The sequence below is a fragment of the Pelophylax lessonae genome, assembly GCF_965119305.1.
Source record: "Pelophylax lessonae genome assembly, chromosome: 3".
NCBI lineage: Eukaryota > Metazoa > Chordata > Amphibia > Anura > Ranidae > Pelophylax > Pelophylax lessonae.
This window is the reverse complement of record NC_138770.1, coordinates 553498573-553519578: the sequence shown is the minus strand read 5'-3', so window position 1 is coordinate 553519578 and position 21006 is coordinate 553498573. Positions and strand designations below refer to the sequence as shown.

At 42.8% G+C, this 21006-nt stretch overlaps 1 protein-coding gene across 2 annotated transcripts in view; it reads left to right on the top strand.

The window, feature by feature from the left end:
* The window catches only part of ATL2 (atlastin GTPase 2), a 223932-nt gene that overhangs the window by 99065 nt on the left and 103861 nt on the right, over positions 1-21006 (top strand). For both annotated transcript variants that reach the window (XM_082249141.1, XM_082249140.1), the window contains exon 5: positions 19192-19242. In XM_082249141.1, the coding sequence (XP_082105267.1) occupies positions 19192-19242 (51 nt within the window). The remainder of the gene's footprint in view (positions 1-19191; positions 19243-21006) is intronic.

Here is a 21006-nt window from a genome sequence, read left to right as displayed (position 1 = left end):
ATTGGAGTCCCTTTGGCACTCACAAGCCACATCCAGAGTGGCAAAGGGGTTTCCTTTTCCCCTCCTATTTTGACAGAAAATCACGTTGGACCAGGGAGATTGATTACTCCATCCGGAGGTGTTTCATCAGCTGTGTCTTCATTGGGGCACTCTTGAGGTGGACTTGATGGCCTCTCGTCTCGTCTCAACAGGAAGGTGCAGAAGTTTGTGGCTTGGTCTACCTCTAGGAAGATTTACCATCCTACGTGGAAGACAAGACACGACGCGTGGTGGGATTCTCTTGAGGTTCATCCTTTCTCCTTTTCGGTGGATCGGATCTTGGCCTTCCTCCAGCGTGGGGTTAAACAGCGTTGTGCCTTGGGGGTACCATCAAGAGCCAGGTTTCGGCCTTGGCGGGCTTCTTCCAGTGACCTTTGGCCAGAAATTCCTTGTTTCTCACATTTATTCACGGGCTTCCCCAGTGTGGTCTCTGTGAGACCTTTGATTAGGTGCGGTCTGTTCTCCAGAAACCTCCTTTCGAAAATATTTGAATGATTCCCCTGCTTTCGCTGTCCCAGAAGGTATCCTTTTTGGTGGCTATTACTTCTGCATGAAGGGTGTCACAGCTGGCGGCATTGTCCTGTTGTTCACCCTATCTGGTGGTTCACAGAGATAAAGTGGTGCCTCGCCCTTGTCAGTCGTTCCTCCCTAAGGTTGTTTCTGACTTCCATTTGAATGAAGACCTTTTACTGCCTTCACTTTGCCCTAAGACCAAGCAGCCTAAGGAAATTGCTTTGCATTCCCCTGATTCCCTGACGGCTACGGAGTCTTTTAGGAAATCAGACTCCCTATTTGTCCTTACGGATACACCTCGAAAATGGTTGGCTGTGTCTGCTGCGACCATTTCTTGATGGATCAGACAGACCGTGGTGCAGGCCTATTAAATTAGGGATCAGGTGCCTCCTTTCCCTGTTAAGGTGCCTTCCACACGGGCGCTTAGTGCCTCCTGGGCCTTTCACCATCAGGTGTGCAAGGCGGCCACCTGATCGCCTGTGCTCACTTTTACTAAATTTTACCAAGTGGATGTTCTGGCATCTGCGGATGCTGCTTTTGGCCGCAAGGATTTGCAGGCTGCTGTTTGAGAGGACTAGTCCTCTTTGAGGGTGTATGTTTTCAGGTGAGCTCCAGTAGTTCCTGGTTGAGTTCCATGTTCACTGGTTGGCTAGGTTTAGCCTTTGGGAATTGCCTTTTCTGCTGTGTCTTTTCCCACCCCTCATGTTTAACACTGCTTTAGGACGTCCCAGTTGTCAAGAATGTTCTAGAGCTGTCTGTCAATGAAAGAAAGAGAAAATTGGATTTTTGTCTTACTGTAAAATCCTTTTTTCTGATCATTGACGGACACCGCACCCACCCCTCTATTGAGTTGGGTTACTTTCTTCTGACACTGCTTGCAGCAAAACGGAATGCCTATAACAGAGTGTGGGAGTATACCCCCTGGGACTGCCCCATTGGTGTGGTAAATTTTTTTTTTTTTTCCCTGTCTAGTGTCCTACTCCTGTAGGGGGCAGCATAACCCAATGGTCAAGAAGATTCTGGAGCTGTGTCCATCAATGCACATCAGAGAAAAGGATTTTTTGGTAAGACAAAAATCCAATTTTTTCAACCTTCTGGCTATCCAGACTGCATAGTCTCTGAACCTGTCTGCACAGACTCACCACATCATCTCATTCAGCCTTTTGACAAACCAACTACCCAACCTTGGGTTGCACAAGCTGCTGTCTAATTACAGTCTTAGGCTCCATTTACACTTCTAGGACTCCAACGTTGCGCTGACTTTAGAGTGCAAATTTAATGAAACTTTGAATGGGTGCGACTTTGATACGGCTTTGACCAGTGATAATGGATAACTGTTGCACAACTATTGCACTGGATAACATACAGGTACAACTTTCATGCAGATTTTGAGAGTTAACATTAATGTCAATGACCCTCAGGTTGCATGAAAGTCATACCAAAGTAGTGCATGAGCTACTTTGAATTTGCTGCAACTTTAAGTCGCACATACTGTATATGAATGGTTATCATTGGAAACTTTGGGAAATGACTTGTCATGGGACTTTGGTCTCCAAAGTTGCATGACAAGTCCCAAAAGTGTGACTGGAGCCTAAAGTCAACGGCCTGGTCAGATCACCTCTCAGTGAGATCAGAAGGCACAGTCCCTAGTGTCTGTTCACAAATGCTGCTCCTTCAACAGCCTTGTCTCCAGAGAAGCAGCCTCGAACCATAGATAGCATGAATATGTAAAAGGCTGTGAACAGCTGCACAATCAACATGGTGGTTTCAAGTAAAATGTGGACACAGATAGAAGCTTCATCCCCCCCACGTCTCTACAAAACCTCTGTACTGTAGAACCCAATCCTGGAGAAAACTGCAAAACCCACTTTCTCCATTCAGAACCAACATCCGTGAGCCCCTTTGTTTGCAAAAGTGAGAGGCCTGGGTGACGGCTAACACTTCTGACACAGTAAAAAGGCGTAACACTGAGACAGGATGTTAAACAAAAACCACTAACTAAAAATTCACTAAGCTTTACCGCATAACGTAAGGGTATCTTGTTACTCATTTGCATAAATTATCGCATGCGGTAAATAAAGTCCAATTCATTAAAAAAAAAACAAATTATTTTGCGGTGAACGACAAAGAGAAAAGAATTGTTGGTAAATGTCGCAACAAATCGTGCAGTAATGTGTTAAGTCCAATTCACAAACGAAACCGGAACTAAAAATTTTAATGTGCATTTGGGGAAAGACTGGATTTTAAAAAAATTTGTGCTATATTACTTTTATTACCTAGCGTCCTTTACCTTTGAGCGACGCTTTTGGATTTGGAACAATTTGTCTTTTCTTAATACAGCTGTCTCTTTAAATAAACCTGCATTTCTTTATCATTGAGGGACACAAAATTGTAGTAAGTATTGGACTAAAAAAAAAAAAAAATCTTACGTCCGCTCCTGTATAACCCTGCTTCCAAATGTCATTTATTTTTTTGCTAGTGTTCTGGAAACTTGGAAAACGATTACTTGTTCAGGCGAGGGGTGGTTTTATTTCTTTAGCACACATAAGATGAGTAGGTTCTGCCACCGTCCCTATGTGGAATATGGAAGGGTTTTTTTTGGTGCCTCAAACCAAGAAAAATGGGACTTTATGGGCAAGTGGATGATAGTGCAGGTAGGTAGATAAGGTATAAGCAAAATAAATGATAGTAGAAATAAAAAACAATAATTTATTAACTACAATACTATTTCCATGTATTGTAAACAATTATTCGGTGAACAATGTGCTTGTGGGAAGACCCAAGTGTGAAGGAAGTAAAAAGGTGATTTAGAAGAATCAGTGACAGTAGTGCAATAGTGACATTTCATAAGGATTTTTTTTTGGCTGTTTTCCAATGGATGTTGAAAAGGACAGATGTCCCCAAAAAAATCCCAGGTTGCTGACGCGTTTCGGCTCTATCATGGGCCTTTTTCAAAGCGTTTAAGTCACTCAGTCTTTAATCTATGGGAATAATATACAGGATTGTTTACAGTTAGCGTCAAGTATATTGTTTTTCAAGTTTAGAAAGAATTATATACATACACGGGTGTAGCCACTATTTCTGCGCAGAGCTCCCTTATCCAAGTTGCAATCACAGCGGGAATTGTGTCCTGCATAAAGCCTGGGGTGGTGTTAACAAGAGGGGTACTTGTTTTAATAGTGAGGATTAACACAGTATGTCACAGGTATTGGAAGAGTGTGATATCTTCACTTACAGTTGTACAGGCTGAAAGGGTTAAGCTTCCTCCACGGTTCTGGGGGTAGGTTTTCTCCCTCTCTCTTTGCCAAGTTCTTGGTCTATATTGTAATGTAATATAAGATGGTTCGTTTTTTTACAGTGTTGGTACCATAGTGACTGTATATAAGTACTGTGACTATATGGTGACTATAATGCCGAGTTCCAGGATAAGTGTTCTTGTAGCTCATTGTGCTTATACAGTAGAAATAGGTGACTCTGGTGCCCAAAGTTTATTAAGGGTAATGAGCAAGAGTTCCATTGGAACTTACGTTTTGGCAGAAGTCTGGTAGGAGATGGTCCATCCGGCTGGCGCAGGTTCGGTCTGTCCTCTTCTCTCTGCTCGAGAGAAGTGAGGACTGACTATGGTTCCCCGGCCTTATGAAGTCCTTCTCGCATGCGCAGTAGGCGCTGCACGTAGGAGGACTTCCAAGGAGCGTGACGTGGCACCGGTCTCTGCACCTGCGCTCAATGGATGCGCGCGCAGGTCGCTCGGCCCATAGTGAGGGACGCTCTCTGTCCGCCAGCACGGGAGGAGGGGCCCTCCTCTCCCTGAAGGTGATTGGTGGGTCCCAGGCAGCCCCTACTTTCCTTTTGCCCCAACAGAGGTACTGACACCTTTGAAATAATCAAGGACGTTAACCTTTTCGCGAAAAACCTACTCCTAAAAGTCAATATAATAAAAAAACAACCGCCAAAACACCACAAACGAGCTTAACAGCAGCCGAATTTAGGGCTATCAGAGACCTGAACCTCCTATTAGAAGAAGGAGCAATTGATGATTGGACAGATGAGGATACACCTGTCGGAAGCGAAGATGATGGGGCAGAAAAACCACAAGGAGCAAAATACCCTATGTTTAAGAAAAAATCCCATATCTTTCCCTCACTGAATGAGAACCCCTCAATAGCCCTCTTTGTTAGGGAAACAACGAAAGAGCTCGAGAAACTGAAAGGGAATAAGACAATGCAAAACCTCACCAAGGAACAAAAAACTGCCCTGAAAGAACTGAAGAGCAATGAGTCCATCACAATTAAACCTTCTGATAAGGGGGGGAACATTGTGCTAATGGACAATGAAGACTACAAAGCAATGTGCCAGAGGATTCTGGACAATACACGATGCTATAAAAAGATTATGCCCATCATGGTGGAGACCTATAAAGAGGATTTCTATAAAAAAATCGATGGAGCCCTGAATCAAAGAATGATCTCACAAACACTTTGGCAGTTTGTGAGGACAAAACACGCTAGAACCCCGACCTTCTACGCTTTACCTAAAATCCACAAGGATAAAAACAACCCCCCGGGCAGGCCCATTATATCGGGGAACGGCAACCACCAGTAAAGTTATAGATGCATACATAAGACCTCACGTAACCAAACTTCCCTCGTACACTAGGGATACGGGACACCTCCTCCAGATCCTTGATGGTATTACCATACCAGATGATGTATTCCTCATCACAATCGATGTTGAAGCCCTATACAATAATATCCCGCACAAGAAAGGAATGGAAGTCATTAAACAAACCCTAGAAGAACAAAGTGGACATGATAAAAAATGTAATGACTTTATAATCCATGATGCTGGACTACATCCTGAATAACAGCTTCTTTATATTCAACGGCATATACTATTTGCAGACGTGTGGTGTCGCAATGGGCACAAGTTGTGCCCCGTCTTACGCGAACACATACCTTGGAGCGTGGGAGCAGGAATTTTTAGCCAAAGAGGAAAACAGCGCCTTTGCAGCGTCTTCAAGCCATGAACAACAACACGTATAATATGTTCTTCACCCTCAATTACAACAAAGAAAAAATTTGTCACCATATAGTCACAGTACTTATATACAGTCACTATGGTACCAACACTGTAAAAAATGGACCATCTTATATTACATTACATTACAATATAGACCAAGAACTTGGCAAAGAGAGAGGGAGAAAACCTACCCCCAGAACCGTGGAGGAAGCTTAACCCTTTCAGCCTGTACAACTGTAAGTGAAGATATCACACTCTTCCAAAACCTGTGACCTACTGTGTTAATCCTCACTATTAAAACAAGTACCCCTCTTGTTAACACCACCCCAGGCTTTATGCAGGACACGATTACCGCTGTGATTGCAACTTGGATAAGGGAGCTCTGCGCAGAAATAGTGGCTACACCCGTGTATGTATATAATTCTTTCTAAACTTGAAAAACAATTAATATACTTGACGCTAATGTACCTAGAGGACCTAAACAATCCTGTATTTTATTCCCATAGATTAAAGACTGAGTGACTTAAACGCTTTGAAAAAGGCCCATGATAGAGCCGAAACGCGTCAGCAACCTGGGATTTTTTTTGGGGACATCTGTCCTTTTTCAACATCCATTGGAAAACAGCCAAAAAAAATCCTTATGAAATGTCACTATTGCACTACTGTCACTGATTCTTCTGAATCACCTTTTTACTTCCTTCACACTTGGGTCTTCCCCCAAGCACATTGTTCATCGAATAATTGTTTACAATACATGGAAATAGTATTGTAGTTAATAAATTATTGTTTTTTATTTCTACTATCATTTATTTTGCTTATACCTTATCTACCTACCTGCACTATCATCCACTTGCCCATAAAGTCCCATTTTTCTTGGTTTGAGGCACCAAAAAAAAACACTTCCACGATTTCTTGTTCATACAGTACAGGACCTGGCTAGATTCAGATGACTTGGTTATGGGCAGGTACCTTCAGTTGTTTGGAAACTGGCAAAAAACTGAGGACGCCTATAAAACCCCTCTTGCTCCCAGCATACCTCAATTCTTTGCTGGTGTCTAACTGTATTCATCAGTCAACTTCTTGCTTTTTGGCCATGGTATCTTGTACAGCCTGTGGATCGATACCCCATGCTTAGAACTGTACCTGGACTCCACCAGAAAAAACACAAGGATGGCCTGGAAAGCCACTACGGGGACCAGGTCCTTCATTGGGCACCTGCCTAAGTATGTAGTGCAATGTGTTGGATATTTCAGAGTACTTTACAGGTCGAGGGCAATCGTTAATATGCGCCCCAGGTGCCTCCTTTTCTTTCCTGGTGTAGTTCCTTCCTTCCTCCTCACTTTCATCAGTGAGTGGGTGTCCGAACTGTTTTTCCTTTGTCACCCCTCATCCACCTCTTCTGTGACTACTCAACCTGGCTTGACATGGTGGCTTAGGGCTTATCTCCACTACATGAACATTTCTGCGGACAGCCCTCGTTGGTCTTACACCCTCCCTGGAGTCCTAAGCACTTGAGTAGACTGCGAATGTACTGGATGGTGCAGCGGCCATCTTTTTGTTCGGCTGCTTTGTGTTTGAATATCCTGGACGTTACAGCACTTCTGCAGGTGCCAGTGCAGAGCTCACAGGGGGTCAGGACTCCGCAGGGACAGTGCATTCTGAGTGTGCATTCATTGGAGGGGGGGGGGCCTCCATATTGACCCTCTTTGCCTTCCAGGTCACCAGGAGTATCCCTTTTTAAGGGCCCCGCTCTTTTCTATGGCATACCTAAGAAGGAAAAGGACAGGGATATTGGTTCAAACTATTGCCCTGGCTAACAGTTGTGTTTTATGGGTTGTACTAACCCCTCCCTGGGGGAATTCGGCTTTCCATAGTATTTTTAGTTGCTCCCTGGCTGACTCTGCTCCCTCCTCAGACATTTACAGTGCCCCATATGGTATCCCTCATTCCTCCTGACCTTTTAGTAAGGATGATTTTGTGGCATCCATGTCTGCATTTATGGGTCAGATCTCAGACCTCATATAGTCCAGAGGTGTTCAGGGTCGTAAGTGACCCTCAACCCCTATGTCCGCCAGAATTAGTTTCTAAAACCGGGAAAGTAGTTTGTATGGTTTGCCCACAGTTGTCCAAAAGCCTCCATCCCTTAGTGTAAATGTATAAAAGCAAGAAGGATTTATGGGACTTTAATTGAGGACAATCGGACATAAAAATATTCTTTATTTAATACCATGGATAATATAATATAAAACAACACTGTAGCATTAATGGATACAGGGATCAAATACACAGTAAATACAGCAATAAATAAGACATCCAAAGTAAATACAATTTTTTCTAGGACCAAAAATGGATCACTCAAGAAAACAATGGGTCAAATATGATGCATGCTCTGTGTGCTCACGATATTTAAATATATTATAGTTAGATGAAATATGAGTAATTGTAGGCTCAACGCGTTTCGTGGACCTCCGTCCACTCATCAGGAGCTTTGAAAATTTATCTAAGAATGAAAATATAAAATTGAACTGAATGGTCAGAAGTACCAGAAAATGTAGAGTCCCGAATAGAGGTGATCAGCGGTCCGTCCAAAATGTGTGTCCGAGGTGCAGGAGTGATATCATGCCAGCGCCATACTGGCGTCATTATATAGGCAGCTGAAGTATCCCCCACATCCGGTAATCCAGACCGGATGTCGGTAGAAGCAGCCCGCCTCTGACGTCCCGGAAGGTGGAAGGGTTGCCTTGGCAACAGGACGCCCAAAGACGTCCCGTACCATGCAACCACTGCATGGCGCCGATAAAGGGCGTGGCAACCCGCTCCCAGCCCGGATGTAAAAACAGACAGGCATCGGGAGGGGGTGACTGGCCTATTGCTCTGACCATAAGCATTCATAATCTCTTTTGATTCAAAAATTTTTTGATTATTTATAGGCACTTCTCTTTGGGCTTATTCGTCTGACCCTACACACTCTATTTATTTATAGATATATTTCTGAGAATGTTTCTTCTCAGTAGATTTATTTTAAAGATTTACGCAAAAAATTTTATAAATATCTTTTTAGACTGTATATGCTCCCCAAGCGCCTTTATCATCATTTCCTGGATTTATATCCTTGAAGCCTCTCTATTGGTTCATTCATATTCCATCATGGTCCTTTCCTCCTTGTTCGCCCTTGTGTTGCCAGTTGTGATCCATGCCTCAGCCCCGGGCCAGGCATTTCCTGTGACCGGCCTTGATCTTACCGTTTTAGACTGGATGGCTCCTGGATACATGACACGACTTAAGGTAGTGTCCAATCCATAAAGATTTCTCATTATTGCTCCTACACCATTATATCAATATAATTTATATTTTCATTCTTAGATAAATTTTCAAAGCTCCTGATGAGTGGACGGAGGTCCTAGAAACGCGTCGAGCCTACAATTACTCATATTTCATCTAACTATAATATATTTAAATATCGTGAGCACACAGAGCATGTATCATATTTGACCCATTGTTTTCTTGAGTGATCCATTTTTGGTCCTAGAAAAAATTGTATTTACTTTGGATGTCTTATTGCTGTATTTACTGTGTATTTGATCCCTGTATCCATTAATGCTACAGTGTTGTTTTATATTATATTATCCATGGTATTAAATAAAGAATATTTTTATGTCCAATTGTCCTCAATTAAAGTCCCATAAATCCTTCTTGCTTTTATATAGTTTCTAAAACCGCTCTGGCAGGGGTCATATAACTGGAGCATGATAGAGAAGAGAAGTGAGCAAGAAGGGAGAAAAGGAGAAGTTTGAGGCTGCTGAATCTGAGGTTTCCTCTCAGGAGGAGTCCCTCCTGCTTTTTTGTTACTAAAATTCTGATACTATTTTGGTGTTGATTGAGGAGGTAATAGCATGTCTGGCACTAGAGCTGCTGGAAATTTCTCTACCTAATTTTACCAGTATGGGTTCCCTTAAAAATGGTAAACTGTTTTACCTTTCCTGTACACTCCCTCGTGGAAGACATTACTGTATAGTGACTTGTAACATTTTGTAAAAGTATATGCTCCGTCTAAGCACTTTTAACTAGGGATGCACCGAAATTTCGGCCACCGAAATTATCGTCCGAAAATGGGCCCATCCCATTTCGGCCGATAATGGGTTAACATTGCCGAAAATAATGGCCGCCATGAGGAAGGAGGAGGGCGCAGGGCAGGTTTTAAAAGTCCCGCCTCTGGCCGGCCGCCCGCCTCTGAAGGACGTCCCTACTACTAGATGTCTGCGTGAATGGACATACCAGGCGGGGGGCGGGGCGAACAGCTGCTGTAGATACTTAGAACTATGTGATCCATCCCTGTCAGCTCAGCGGGACTATGTGTGAATGAGAACAGAACTGACGTGACACCGGGCAGGGGGAGCGGCCGCTAATAGCTGTAACTATGTGAGAGCTTCACTTCACTGTCAGGCATGTATCTCCGCTGACAGTGAAGTGAAGCTCTCACATAGTTATAGTTATTAGCGGCCGCTCCCCCTGCCCGGTGTCAGGTCACTTCTCATTCACACACAGTCCCGCTGAGCTGACAGGGATGGATCACATAGTTCTATCCAGGGCCGTTGTCATAGCACACACTGCAGCTGCCAGTGTACAGGAGCATCCTTCACGAGCCGGGCTTGGAATGAAATCACCCTCAGCCAATGAACGGCGGCGCTGTGAGTTGTCAGCCGTGAGCTCAGCCGGTGCAGCTCCAATCACAGCCTGGGGAGGGAGGGGAGCTGCAGAGAGGACTGGCCGGGCTGGGACTGCAAGCAAAGTCGAGCCGAGCAGGGGGAGGGGGTTCCCAGGTGTTCTGAGCTCAAGTCACAGTCCACTGCTGCATCAGGAAGGTGGGAGATTCTTTTTTTTTTTTTAATGCAAAGCATGTGTTGCCCCCACTCCTCCATTGCACACCTACTGTATGCACATCAGTCCTCCATACCGGACAAGTTTAAATAGCTATGCTTGTGATATATTCCTGGGACCTCCGACCACCTAGTCCTCCCAGTTCAGGAGTCGCCGTGCCCATGATTGATGTGGATCTGAATGCTGGGGATCAGCCATCCAACACCAAACTAATCATTGCTACCTCTCCCCCCTAAGAAAAAGTTTTCTCTGCCCAGGGGCTCATCTGACCACAGGGGTCTGAAAATCCTTCACATCAATTCCATTCTGAATTAATAACAAATACATATTTAGAGGAGATGTTTCTCTACCCATAATATTTGCTGGGATCGTTCTATGGCTGTGCTCCAGATGTATAGATCTTCCATTATCATCCTTTTCATGCAGATTTCACACCCCTGTGTATACAGTATAGTCAATGGTGCAGATTGTGCTGTATATACTGAGAGCCAACACTTGCACATTATGCTGTGTGAGACTTTTCTATTGGTGGGGGGGGGGGGGGGGGTGGTCTGTGTCTCCCCCTGCATCTGCTCCATTATTGGGGCCCTTTAGAAGCTTTCTCTGCCTTCTGTATATGTAACATGATAGTAAGCAATGTATGGGGAATGGGATGTCTGCCCTGTCGTGATCTGTAATTCCCAGCGGTTGCAGTAACATCTGCTAGTGAGATGAAAGATTCTATGGGGGAACAGTTGTTACTACAACATTAGCCCCATATTGTGGGCCGGTCTATGGCATGAAACTCCAGGGCTGAATATGAGGCCCACTCCGGCCCTGGTTCTATCTATAGCGGCCGCTCGCCCCGCCCTCCCGCCCGGTATGTCACTTCATTCAACACAGATCGTAGTAGTGACATCACCGGGAGGCGGGCCGCCGGCCAGAGGCGGGACTTTTGAATGAAGGACACCCGAGGAGGGATGCTGAGGCAGCTTACCAATGATATTAGTATTATGCAGCATGAGGGGTTAATGTATTGCCACTGCAGGTCACTGATGCATTAGTGACCGACCAGTGGCAGTTAATTAACCCCTTTGTGCTGCATTAGTGCAACCAGTATCAGTGTTAATTAACACTGGTTGCACTGATACTGGTTGCACTAATGCAGCACAAAGGGGTTAATTACCTGCCACTGGTCGGTCACTAATAGATGAGTGACCAGCAGTGACAATACATTAACCCCCTCATGCTGCATAATACAAATACCATTGGTAATTAAATTAACCTGTTGCAAGCCCATCACAGTACATATAGTGTGACAGGGTGGCAGCGACAGGTGTACGTCGCTGCCTGTTTTTGGTGTATGCCCCTGTTCTATCCATTTTAATTTTTTTTGGGGGAAAGTCATTTTCGGTTTCGGTTTTCGGCCAAGGGCATCCTGCATTTTCGGTTTCGGCCCAAAATTTTAATTTCGGTGCATCCCTACTTTTAACAATATCTCATAGACTCCTCCAAAGTGTGGTGCCGAATGTGTTGATATGGTTATTGCCTGCCTCAACAGACCTCTGATTTGTACCAGTGGAAAAACTCCTGGATTTTAAAGATGCTGTGGATAAAAGACTTGAGGTCCTTTTTTCAAATATTTTTTTGCCCTGATTTGTCTTACAGTTCAGTCTGTTATCACTGCTATGGTGGTATGTCAGACTCTGGTGGTCTGGACAAAACAAATTTCCCAAGAATGGGGTACCATCTGTATGGCCCCTGAGCTCTTTTAGCACCTGCTTTGAGGTATTGTGTAGATCAGTGGTGAACAACTTGAAACTGATCAAGGGCCTTAAGTGCAGCCCCCAACCCTTCCAGAAGGCTGCGCAATAGCACAGCATTTCCGCACATCAAAGCACCAAAGTTTCAATCCTGCTGCACTTTTTGCAGCATATCGCAATGCACATGGACAAAGGTGGAGTACTATAACCTCCATCATTGGTATCAGTAAGTGCAATAATAACCCCCAACAGATTTCAGTAGACGCAATAGTAAGCCCCAGCATTGGTGTCTGTGGACGTAATAACAAGCCAGCATTGATGTCAGTACGTGCATTAATAACCCCCAACATTGGTGTCATTGGATGCATTAATAAGCCCTAGTATTGGTGTCAGACACAATAGTGAAATTTTACCTTGCCTGCATTAGCGATCACTTATCACACACACCCTTGCAGCTTTCTCTCCCCAGGCCAAGACTCTATTTGTAATGTGGGTAGGAATAGCTCTGCCTCGCAGTACATTTTTTGTCGGTGTGTGAGCATAGAGCGTTCCAGTGCTCAGCAACCCATTGCCACTTTATCTACTGTATATGATGCTCAATAGCCCATGGGCCACGTTCTGGGCACCAGGGGTATAGATGAACTGGCTGACTTCTTGGGTCAGATGTATAGAGTGGGCCTGCTATCTGTCCAGAGTTCTGTGGCTTAAAGTGATGCTAAAGTCTCAGTTTTGTTTTTGTTAAAAATGACAAACATGTCATACTTGCTCTGTGCAGTGGTTTTGCACAGAGCAGCCCAGATCCACTTCTCTGGTCCCTCTTCGGCACTCCTGGCCCCTACCTCCAGTTGAGTGGCCACACAACAAGCAGCTTGCTATGGGGGCAGCCGAGCCACAGCTCCTTGTGTCCAATCGGACACGGAACTGTGGCCTGGCCCCATCCCCCTTCTCTCCTCATTGGCTCACTGACTTTGACAGCAGCGGGAGCCAATGGTGCCATGCTGCCTTCTCCGCCAATGAAGAGGGAGAGTCCTGCAACATCGCTGGATCAAGATGGGCTTAGGTAAGTATGGGGGGGGGAGGGGCTGCTTTTTATCTTGATGCATTAAGCCAAAAAACCTTCTGACTTTACAACAACTTTATTTACTGCTCGGCAGAACCAGCTTACAAAAAGTGGCTGGCGAGAATTCCTTTTGCAGGATGATGTCTTTTCAGCGAGGAACTCAACCCTTTCTTTAAAAAGGTCACTGGGGGTAGGAGCACCCTGTTGCCTAGGAAAAGCAAAGGCTAAGATTTCTGCAGGTAATTCCCTATTCTCTAGCCAGATGAAGTGTCTCTCATAGTGCACGTCTTCCAAGTTCACACTAGAAAAGCATCTCTAATGTAAGCCTTGAACTTGCAAACAAGCCAAGCCTGGTTCCAAATCTTCTGTACGTCAAGGTGCCTCTATTTCTTTGAGTGGGGCGGTGGGGGGGGGGGGAGACACGTCTGTCGGCCTTTACAGCCGTTTGGGTTTTGGAAATTCCAGACCTTTTAAGTTTAGTCTGTCATCACCCCAGGCTACATTTTGGGGTATATCCTTTGCCGACTTTACTTGCAAGGTGGTTTTTCTGATCACGGTTACCATTGTCAGGAGGGCATCTGAGCTAGCTGCCTTAGATTATAAGGAGCTCTTCCTTGTAATTCACAGGGATAAGGTCATCCTTCAGCCTAAGGTATTTTTGCTTAAGGTGGTGTATTTTCACATCAATCAAGACATAGTGCTTCTGTCCTTTTTTTTGTTTTGCTCTAAAACATGGGTGTACAACCTTATGGCTTCTCTGGGCCACATTGAGTGTAGAGAAATTTTCTCGGGCCGCATATAAAATATATACTATAGTTAAGGTATACAAGTAATAAAATGCCGCCGCGCCCCCCCCCCCCCCCCCAAAAAAAAATTTAACACAACTAGAGAATTATCAAATTAAATGGAATCAGTATACAGCGGTTTACCTCTTCTGAGAGATATTAAAGGAACACTCTAACCACCATGACCACTTCAGTGATTTGAAGTGGTCATGGTGGTAGGAGTCAGAGACACTGCACATGCTGGGATATTTACAGTTCTGTGCTGGGGGCTAGTTGCACCCCTAGCACATATGACTAAAGCCTCGTACACACGATCAGATTATCAAACGATCTTGCGTCCAATATTTGTTGCATGCTAGTCTCATATCAAAAGTGAAGAGGTTACTTTCATACGAATATTCCCATACGACAGAATTCAACTTCAGAAGGGATGTCATGTGTTGAATTGTTTTGTATGTGTTCTTTCGTTTCTGAGCATGCCTAGTCTTGCTCTTACGATTTTTTTCGGACGAAAACTGTACTAATTAAACGAAAATCGGATGTTGTGTTGACGTATGATAAAAATTTTATAGCCTGCACATCCAGATTTTGCCGTTGGAAAATTCGTAATCGGCTGTCGAAAAGCACCATACTAACAATCCGAAAATCGGCAGATCATTCGCCAGACGAAATTTTACTTCCGATTTTCGTATCGTGTGTACGGGCCTTTAGGCAGCCAGAAAATGTCATGTCCTTACATGTATGAACAAGGACATGACATATGACAAAACACAACTAGTTATTAAAAAAACATATTGCAACAATTTACACACGCAAATGCACATACCCTTTTCTGCTTATTTTGCAGACTGCTGGCGTGTTTTCTGCTGGCGGGTAATGCTGGTAATGGGGGGGTACTCCTGGTCATGTGGCTGCAGTAGAGAGCAGAGCCGCTGCTTCCTGTATGGCTCCTGTCACAGGCGGAGTGCATTTCATATCACTCCCCCTGTGACAGAGCTGGAACTATACAGGAATCAGCAGCTCTGTCACTGACTGCAGACATCCTAAGTCTCCCGCGGCAGCCGAAAGATCGCACGGCACTTGCAGATGTCCATGCGCCCCATTTGCCTGGTCCACATGCGGCCCGCGGGTTAGACATGCCTGCTCTAAAACATCCTCGAGAGTCGGTATTCACTCTCTGGATGTGGTTCGAGCTGTTAGTCTGTCACAGCCACGGCTCCACTGAGAATCAAATTCCCTCTTTCTCTATCGTTCATCGACAGACGCAGCGCCATCTAGTCAGAGACTATAGGGTTATGCTTCTATCAGGAATAGGCACTAGGTAGGAAAAAAGCTTAACCACACCTATGGGGGCTGTCCCTGCAGGCATAACCCCACACACCCTGCTATCATCAGTTTGTTTCTGCCTAGTTTAAGGAATATGACCTAGTTTCTTGCTGGGACTTCGGTCTTAGCTATTATAGAAAAGTTTGTTAGTTTGTTTTTTCTTTTTATTTTTTTTCACTAGTTAGTTCCTGTGGACCAAGATCCAGAGGAACTACAAGTAACAGCCGGCTGAGGTTTTCGCACTGGATAATAACGTTGGCTAGTCTCTTCACAGCCCTTATCTGGATCAGTCTATATTCAGAAGCAGCTTTGAAGGCTGTACCTGGACCCTCACAGGCCTTAAGATTTCAGATGTAGCCTGTAAGGTGACCTTTGGGCACTGAGCACTGCTTTTGACACCTACTTTGCCTTTTGGATACTATGTTTTAACCAAAGCCATGGAACAGCTCCTTGCGTGACCCAGGGGTCAGTTCACTAAGATATATATATATATATATATATATATATATATATATATATATATATATATATATATATATATATATAATATATATATATATATTCTATCCGCACACAGAAGGGATACCACATCCTGTGTAAACACAAATTTGAACCAATAATACTAAAGGATTTTAGATATGTCAATATGTTGATTTTCCAAATTATATTAACAAAGTATGTCTAAAAAAAAAAAAAAATAAAAAAAAATAAAAAAAATTATATAGATAGATATAGATATAATAAATAAAAATGTGTGTAATCTGCGTAATCTATCGTATATATTCATATATATTTTTTTATTTTGCAAATTCAGTTTTAAAATTCATTCATTTCAATTTGTTGCGGTATTTACTGAACCTGTTTAAATAAATTTGTAATATTTATCGCACATTTGATACTTTATATTGATGATTTGGCTCCTTTTATTATCGCATGCAATATTTAATAAACAAAAATACAAACCAATTTCAAATGCAATAACCATTAATGAATTAACCAACTGGCCTGCATTATGCTGCAACTCATATGGTTGTCTATATCCTGCTGTACTTTTAGTTGTAAAGATTTATCAGAAATGTGACCATTGGACACCAGGCTTTATTTGACACTTCTGAAAAAGTACATGCACATTTCAAGCTCTCCTTGGTTCAGCTTCCTGAGGGTCCAAACAAGGAGCACAGAGTTTTCACATTTACAATTCTCATTGTATCCCGTCAGCTTAGTTCCTAAACTTATGACTTAAGAGTTCCACCCTTTCATTGATGGCTCATCCAAATAAGAGTGGAGTGTTGGTGTTGTCTCGGCTATTCGTCATCAGGCTTCAGTAGCTCAAGTTTGTAAAATAATAAGGTGCTAATAAAACCCACTAATAAGTCTATAAATACACATCTATATCCATCAATGTGAATGCCAATCAATAAAAAAAAAGTTATATTATACATATAAGTCGCGCTAAATATTAGATGGAGATGTGAAGTCCATAAAAGTCCAAAACAATATTATTGATAAATTCCAGGACCAAACTCCCTTAAGGGTATGTGCTTACCAGATGAAGGTAAGGAAAAGGCAGTCTCGCTGCGTGGAAACTTGTCACCTTGACAGTAGATCCAAGCTTCTATGATCGATCAACTCAGTGGACATGGGATCATGAAAAGCAAAAAAAGTACCGCAATAGCGTAAAACCCAACAAACAAATTGTGACTATCACCAAAGGTGTGGGTAAATGAAAATTGTGATGTGATATGACCTCCACCACAATAAATGAAATAAATAAATCATGCAAAAATATAGGGAACTTAGGGTGAATAACCCCTACCAGAGAGGTTAAGGGTTGATGCCTTGAGTGATTAATGTGTATCGGTTGGAGTAGCCTCTTACCAAACAGAAAATAATGACACAGTGAAGAAAAAGTTGAAAAAAAGGTAATCGTGCTGAACCACCACCAGCTGAATTCGCCTCTTACCCTGGATAGATATAGATTAGCCAAAGTGCACTAAACAAATCCAGTGTACCACTCAGGAGCCAGCAATTTCACACCTGTGAGAGTTGCCTCTTACCACATATGAAGTTGTATCAAGCCTGTAGGGTAAATCAAGTGGCCAAAGACCGACCCCAAATTGAATCCAAGCCTGTGTGTATACGAATAACCAGGGGATCCGACCAGAGGTGTAGGTAACTAGGTCTCAGAAGTTTCAGCAATATAGGATATCACCACCATAAGAAGAAAAAAAGGGCTCCCATAGCGTAAAACCATAAAAGCATTTTATTCCATAAAAGCAAAAAAACTTACAAAGACCAGGAATGGGTGAGCAATGGAGGTTGCCGCCGGCCGGACGGCTCCGCTCGTCCGCACTCGTGGGTCGCAGTCAGATGACGTCAGTACGCCGTTGCCCTGACGACGTTTCGTCACAGAAAAAAAAAAAAGTGTTCTCACACAGATCCATGTGAATATCGAACATTTCATTCAGGTGTTCCACCCAAACTTAAAAAGATTCTCAATTACTCTCCCAAAACTGAAAATATTAACGTTGTTAAGCAACCCATATGTGTCGCATTCAAAAGATGTAAAAATACATGTGAATATCCAGCATCTCCATCATGATTTTCCATCGCTCCACCTAAAAAAACTTAAAACCTAATTAACATCCCATTTCATTTATTACACCCAAAAAAACTAAAAAGTATAAACATCCCTTTTAAGCGCCACATTCATATGTCTAACTGACAAATGCTTCTTCAATACATGCAGCGCCACCAAAAACTGAAGATATAACACAGTTGTAAATTCCACTTCCAACAAAAACATCACTTGTGCTCTTCCCTGGTTGCAAGGGACCTAGTAACTTGTAGGGCTTAATAGCAGTTTTTTTTCCCCCATCAAGAGTTAATGAAGGATACCAGGTCCAGGCAAATCAGAAGATGATCCTTTCCTCCAAAAATGGCAAGCATTTGTGGCTTTGTCTCCTCAAATGATACCATATATTTAGGAAAAATTGCTTTCTAGAAATGCCATCCTTTTTTAAAACTTACTAAAAACTCTCAGTATAAGCTTCAATATAAAGCAATGGCAATGTCTCTTCTGCGATAAAATACACTTACCTGCTTGTTCGCAATCTTCCCCAAAATATAAACGGAGCTGCGCATCTCCGTTTACGTTTTCAGCATAGTGCCAGTGTGCCGAAATGAATGACTCCTTCACATGTGAGGGGGTGACGTCATCCTGCGCCTGCCAATCAAGGTGGCCAAAGTCCAGCACCAGGAAGAAGCAAGGGAGAAGATAATGGCGAGGGATCTAGCAGGCATCAGACCGTTGGGGTAGAAGTAAGTATTTGTGCCTTTAGTTCTACTTTAAGGCAACAGTTAAAACACATTTCAAATGACTAGCTCGTATTGTGTGAGGGTGAAAGGCTTGCACAGGAATGTATTTAAATTAAATAAAATGCTAAAAGCCCTATGGGTTCCAAAAAATGTAACCTAATTTGTTAACCTAGACTAAAACCGAATAAAATATTGTTATGGGGGGAAAAAAAAAAATTCTGGTCAGATGGAAGTGCAAAGGCTGTGGTTAGGTGATTGAACAATCGTGTGTGTTCTTTTTTCTGACTATGATGGGCATTGTGATAGGAAAAGTAGACGATATGGATAGGAAAAGTAGAAAATATTTAAAAGTTTAGGTTTATTTAGGAGTTCTTAGATCTTTAGAATTCTTCAATTAAGCATACTGCTGCAATTTGGGTTCTTACTATAGATTTATCTATCATTTTTTTAAAATAACTTTTTTTTACTGCTGATGAAAGAGGAGCGCTATAATATATTGTATTTCTTACAGGTGTATAATTTGTCGCAGAACATTCAAGAAGATGATCTGCAGCATTTACAGGTATATATTTTGAGATGACTGTAGGACGGACGGCCTCAATTTGTTCACACTAGAAAGCACATGCATAGTTGACACTTATTTTAAATGGGTTCTCAACATGAGAAAAATGTAAAAGAGCAATAACGTTTTCCTTTTATATGCTTTGTCGATCTTCATGTTTGTTCCTACATATAACATGCAATAATATATGTATAAGGGTAGTCCATAATAATGCAAAATACAGCCTGTTAAAAAGAAAAAAGAATGTACTTAACCGCGCCATATGGGACAAAGGCTGAGAATTTGTAGACCCTTAGTTATTGGCTTGTACCTTCAGGGGTTGGGATACTAACAAACTTTTGAGAAATCTGGGGTGGTCTTGGATCTCACATGAAACAAACAAAAATAAAATTCCCAGTTCAATTTGCTAGCCAGTTTGCTTACCATCCAAATTAACCTTTATAACAGTTCGCGTCAAAACAGGGGTTTAGTAGCACACATTTTCAAACGCATGTGTAAGCTGCAGGGCCACTCCACGACTCCCTGTATTACCTGCAGTCCTAACACTAGTGAATTTATGAGTCTTCACAGTGGAGTCTCTGTGAATCCACTGTGAAGACTCTCCTAATTTCACTAGAGTTAGGACTGCAGGTAATACAGGGAGCTGTGGAGTGGCCCTGCAGCTTACACATGCGTTTGAAAATGTGTGCTACTAAACCCCTGTTTTGACGCGAACTGTTAGACAGGTTAATTTGGTTGGTAAGCAAACTGGTTAGCAAATTGAACTGGGAATTTTATTTTTGTTTGTTTCATGTGCGTTGCCCTTCCATGTGTTCTTTGCTATGAAGGCCAGTTATAGATGGGGGCAGAGGCCATTTTCTTTGTGGTCTTGGATATCCCCTATTAACTATTATAAATATCGATTATCTTGTCTATGCTTATAATTGGCTAGTCTGTCAAAGCTCTGATAACTTTAACGGTGAAGATATAATATCAATGTTGGCTATGAAAATGAACACACTGCTTAAATAAGCAAGGATCTAATTTATTATAAAGAAAGTAGAAATGCTAACATAAAACACTAAACGAATATTACAGCGCGTATAGCAGGGGTGATACAATACCGCAAGTTCATCCTTTTATGCTCTGTATGTGGCTGGGCTGCAGGACAAAGAGCAAAGAGAAATAACTCTAGCTGGCCACTACTTTTAAAGCTCACTCACACACCATCCACACAAACATCCACTGCCCACCTGTCAAATGAAAATCCATAAGAGGCCGTCCTTCCTAATTAACCAGAAGTATTTCTACTCTTGCCCATCTTTCCAGGTAGCATGCTGTATTCTCAACTAGGGGCACCATTCGTCCATGAATCACTGTTTCTAACCTGGGTCATCTTTCAGTAACAGCTGGCCTTTGATGTTGGTGTAACCTCCCCAGGAGGTCTTATCTGGTGCTCCTCTACACCCTACCTCACAACAGGAGGCGTTTGCGAGAACATCCTGTTAAAATATGAATTCCCATTTATGACTTCCTATCACAAACACCCTGCTGGGTAAACTTGCTCTGTTGGCATTCCAGGCCAGGTGTAGTCTGGTTTCAACCATCCAGAAACATTTGATATTAAAACAAAAAGAAATATTGCCTTTCAACACATACCCTACTCCATGAGTTCTTTTTTTTTTGCTTGTGTCCTGGGATTATGGACCCTCCTCTACTTTACGGGAAAAATTACTTTTGGCTTAATGAGTAACTCCACTTGTTGAGGGGCAAAAAAAAATGGCC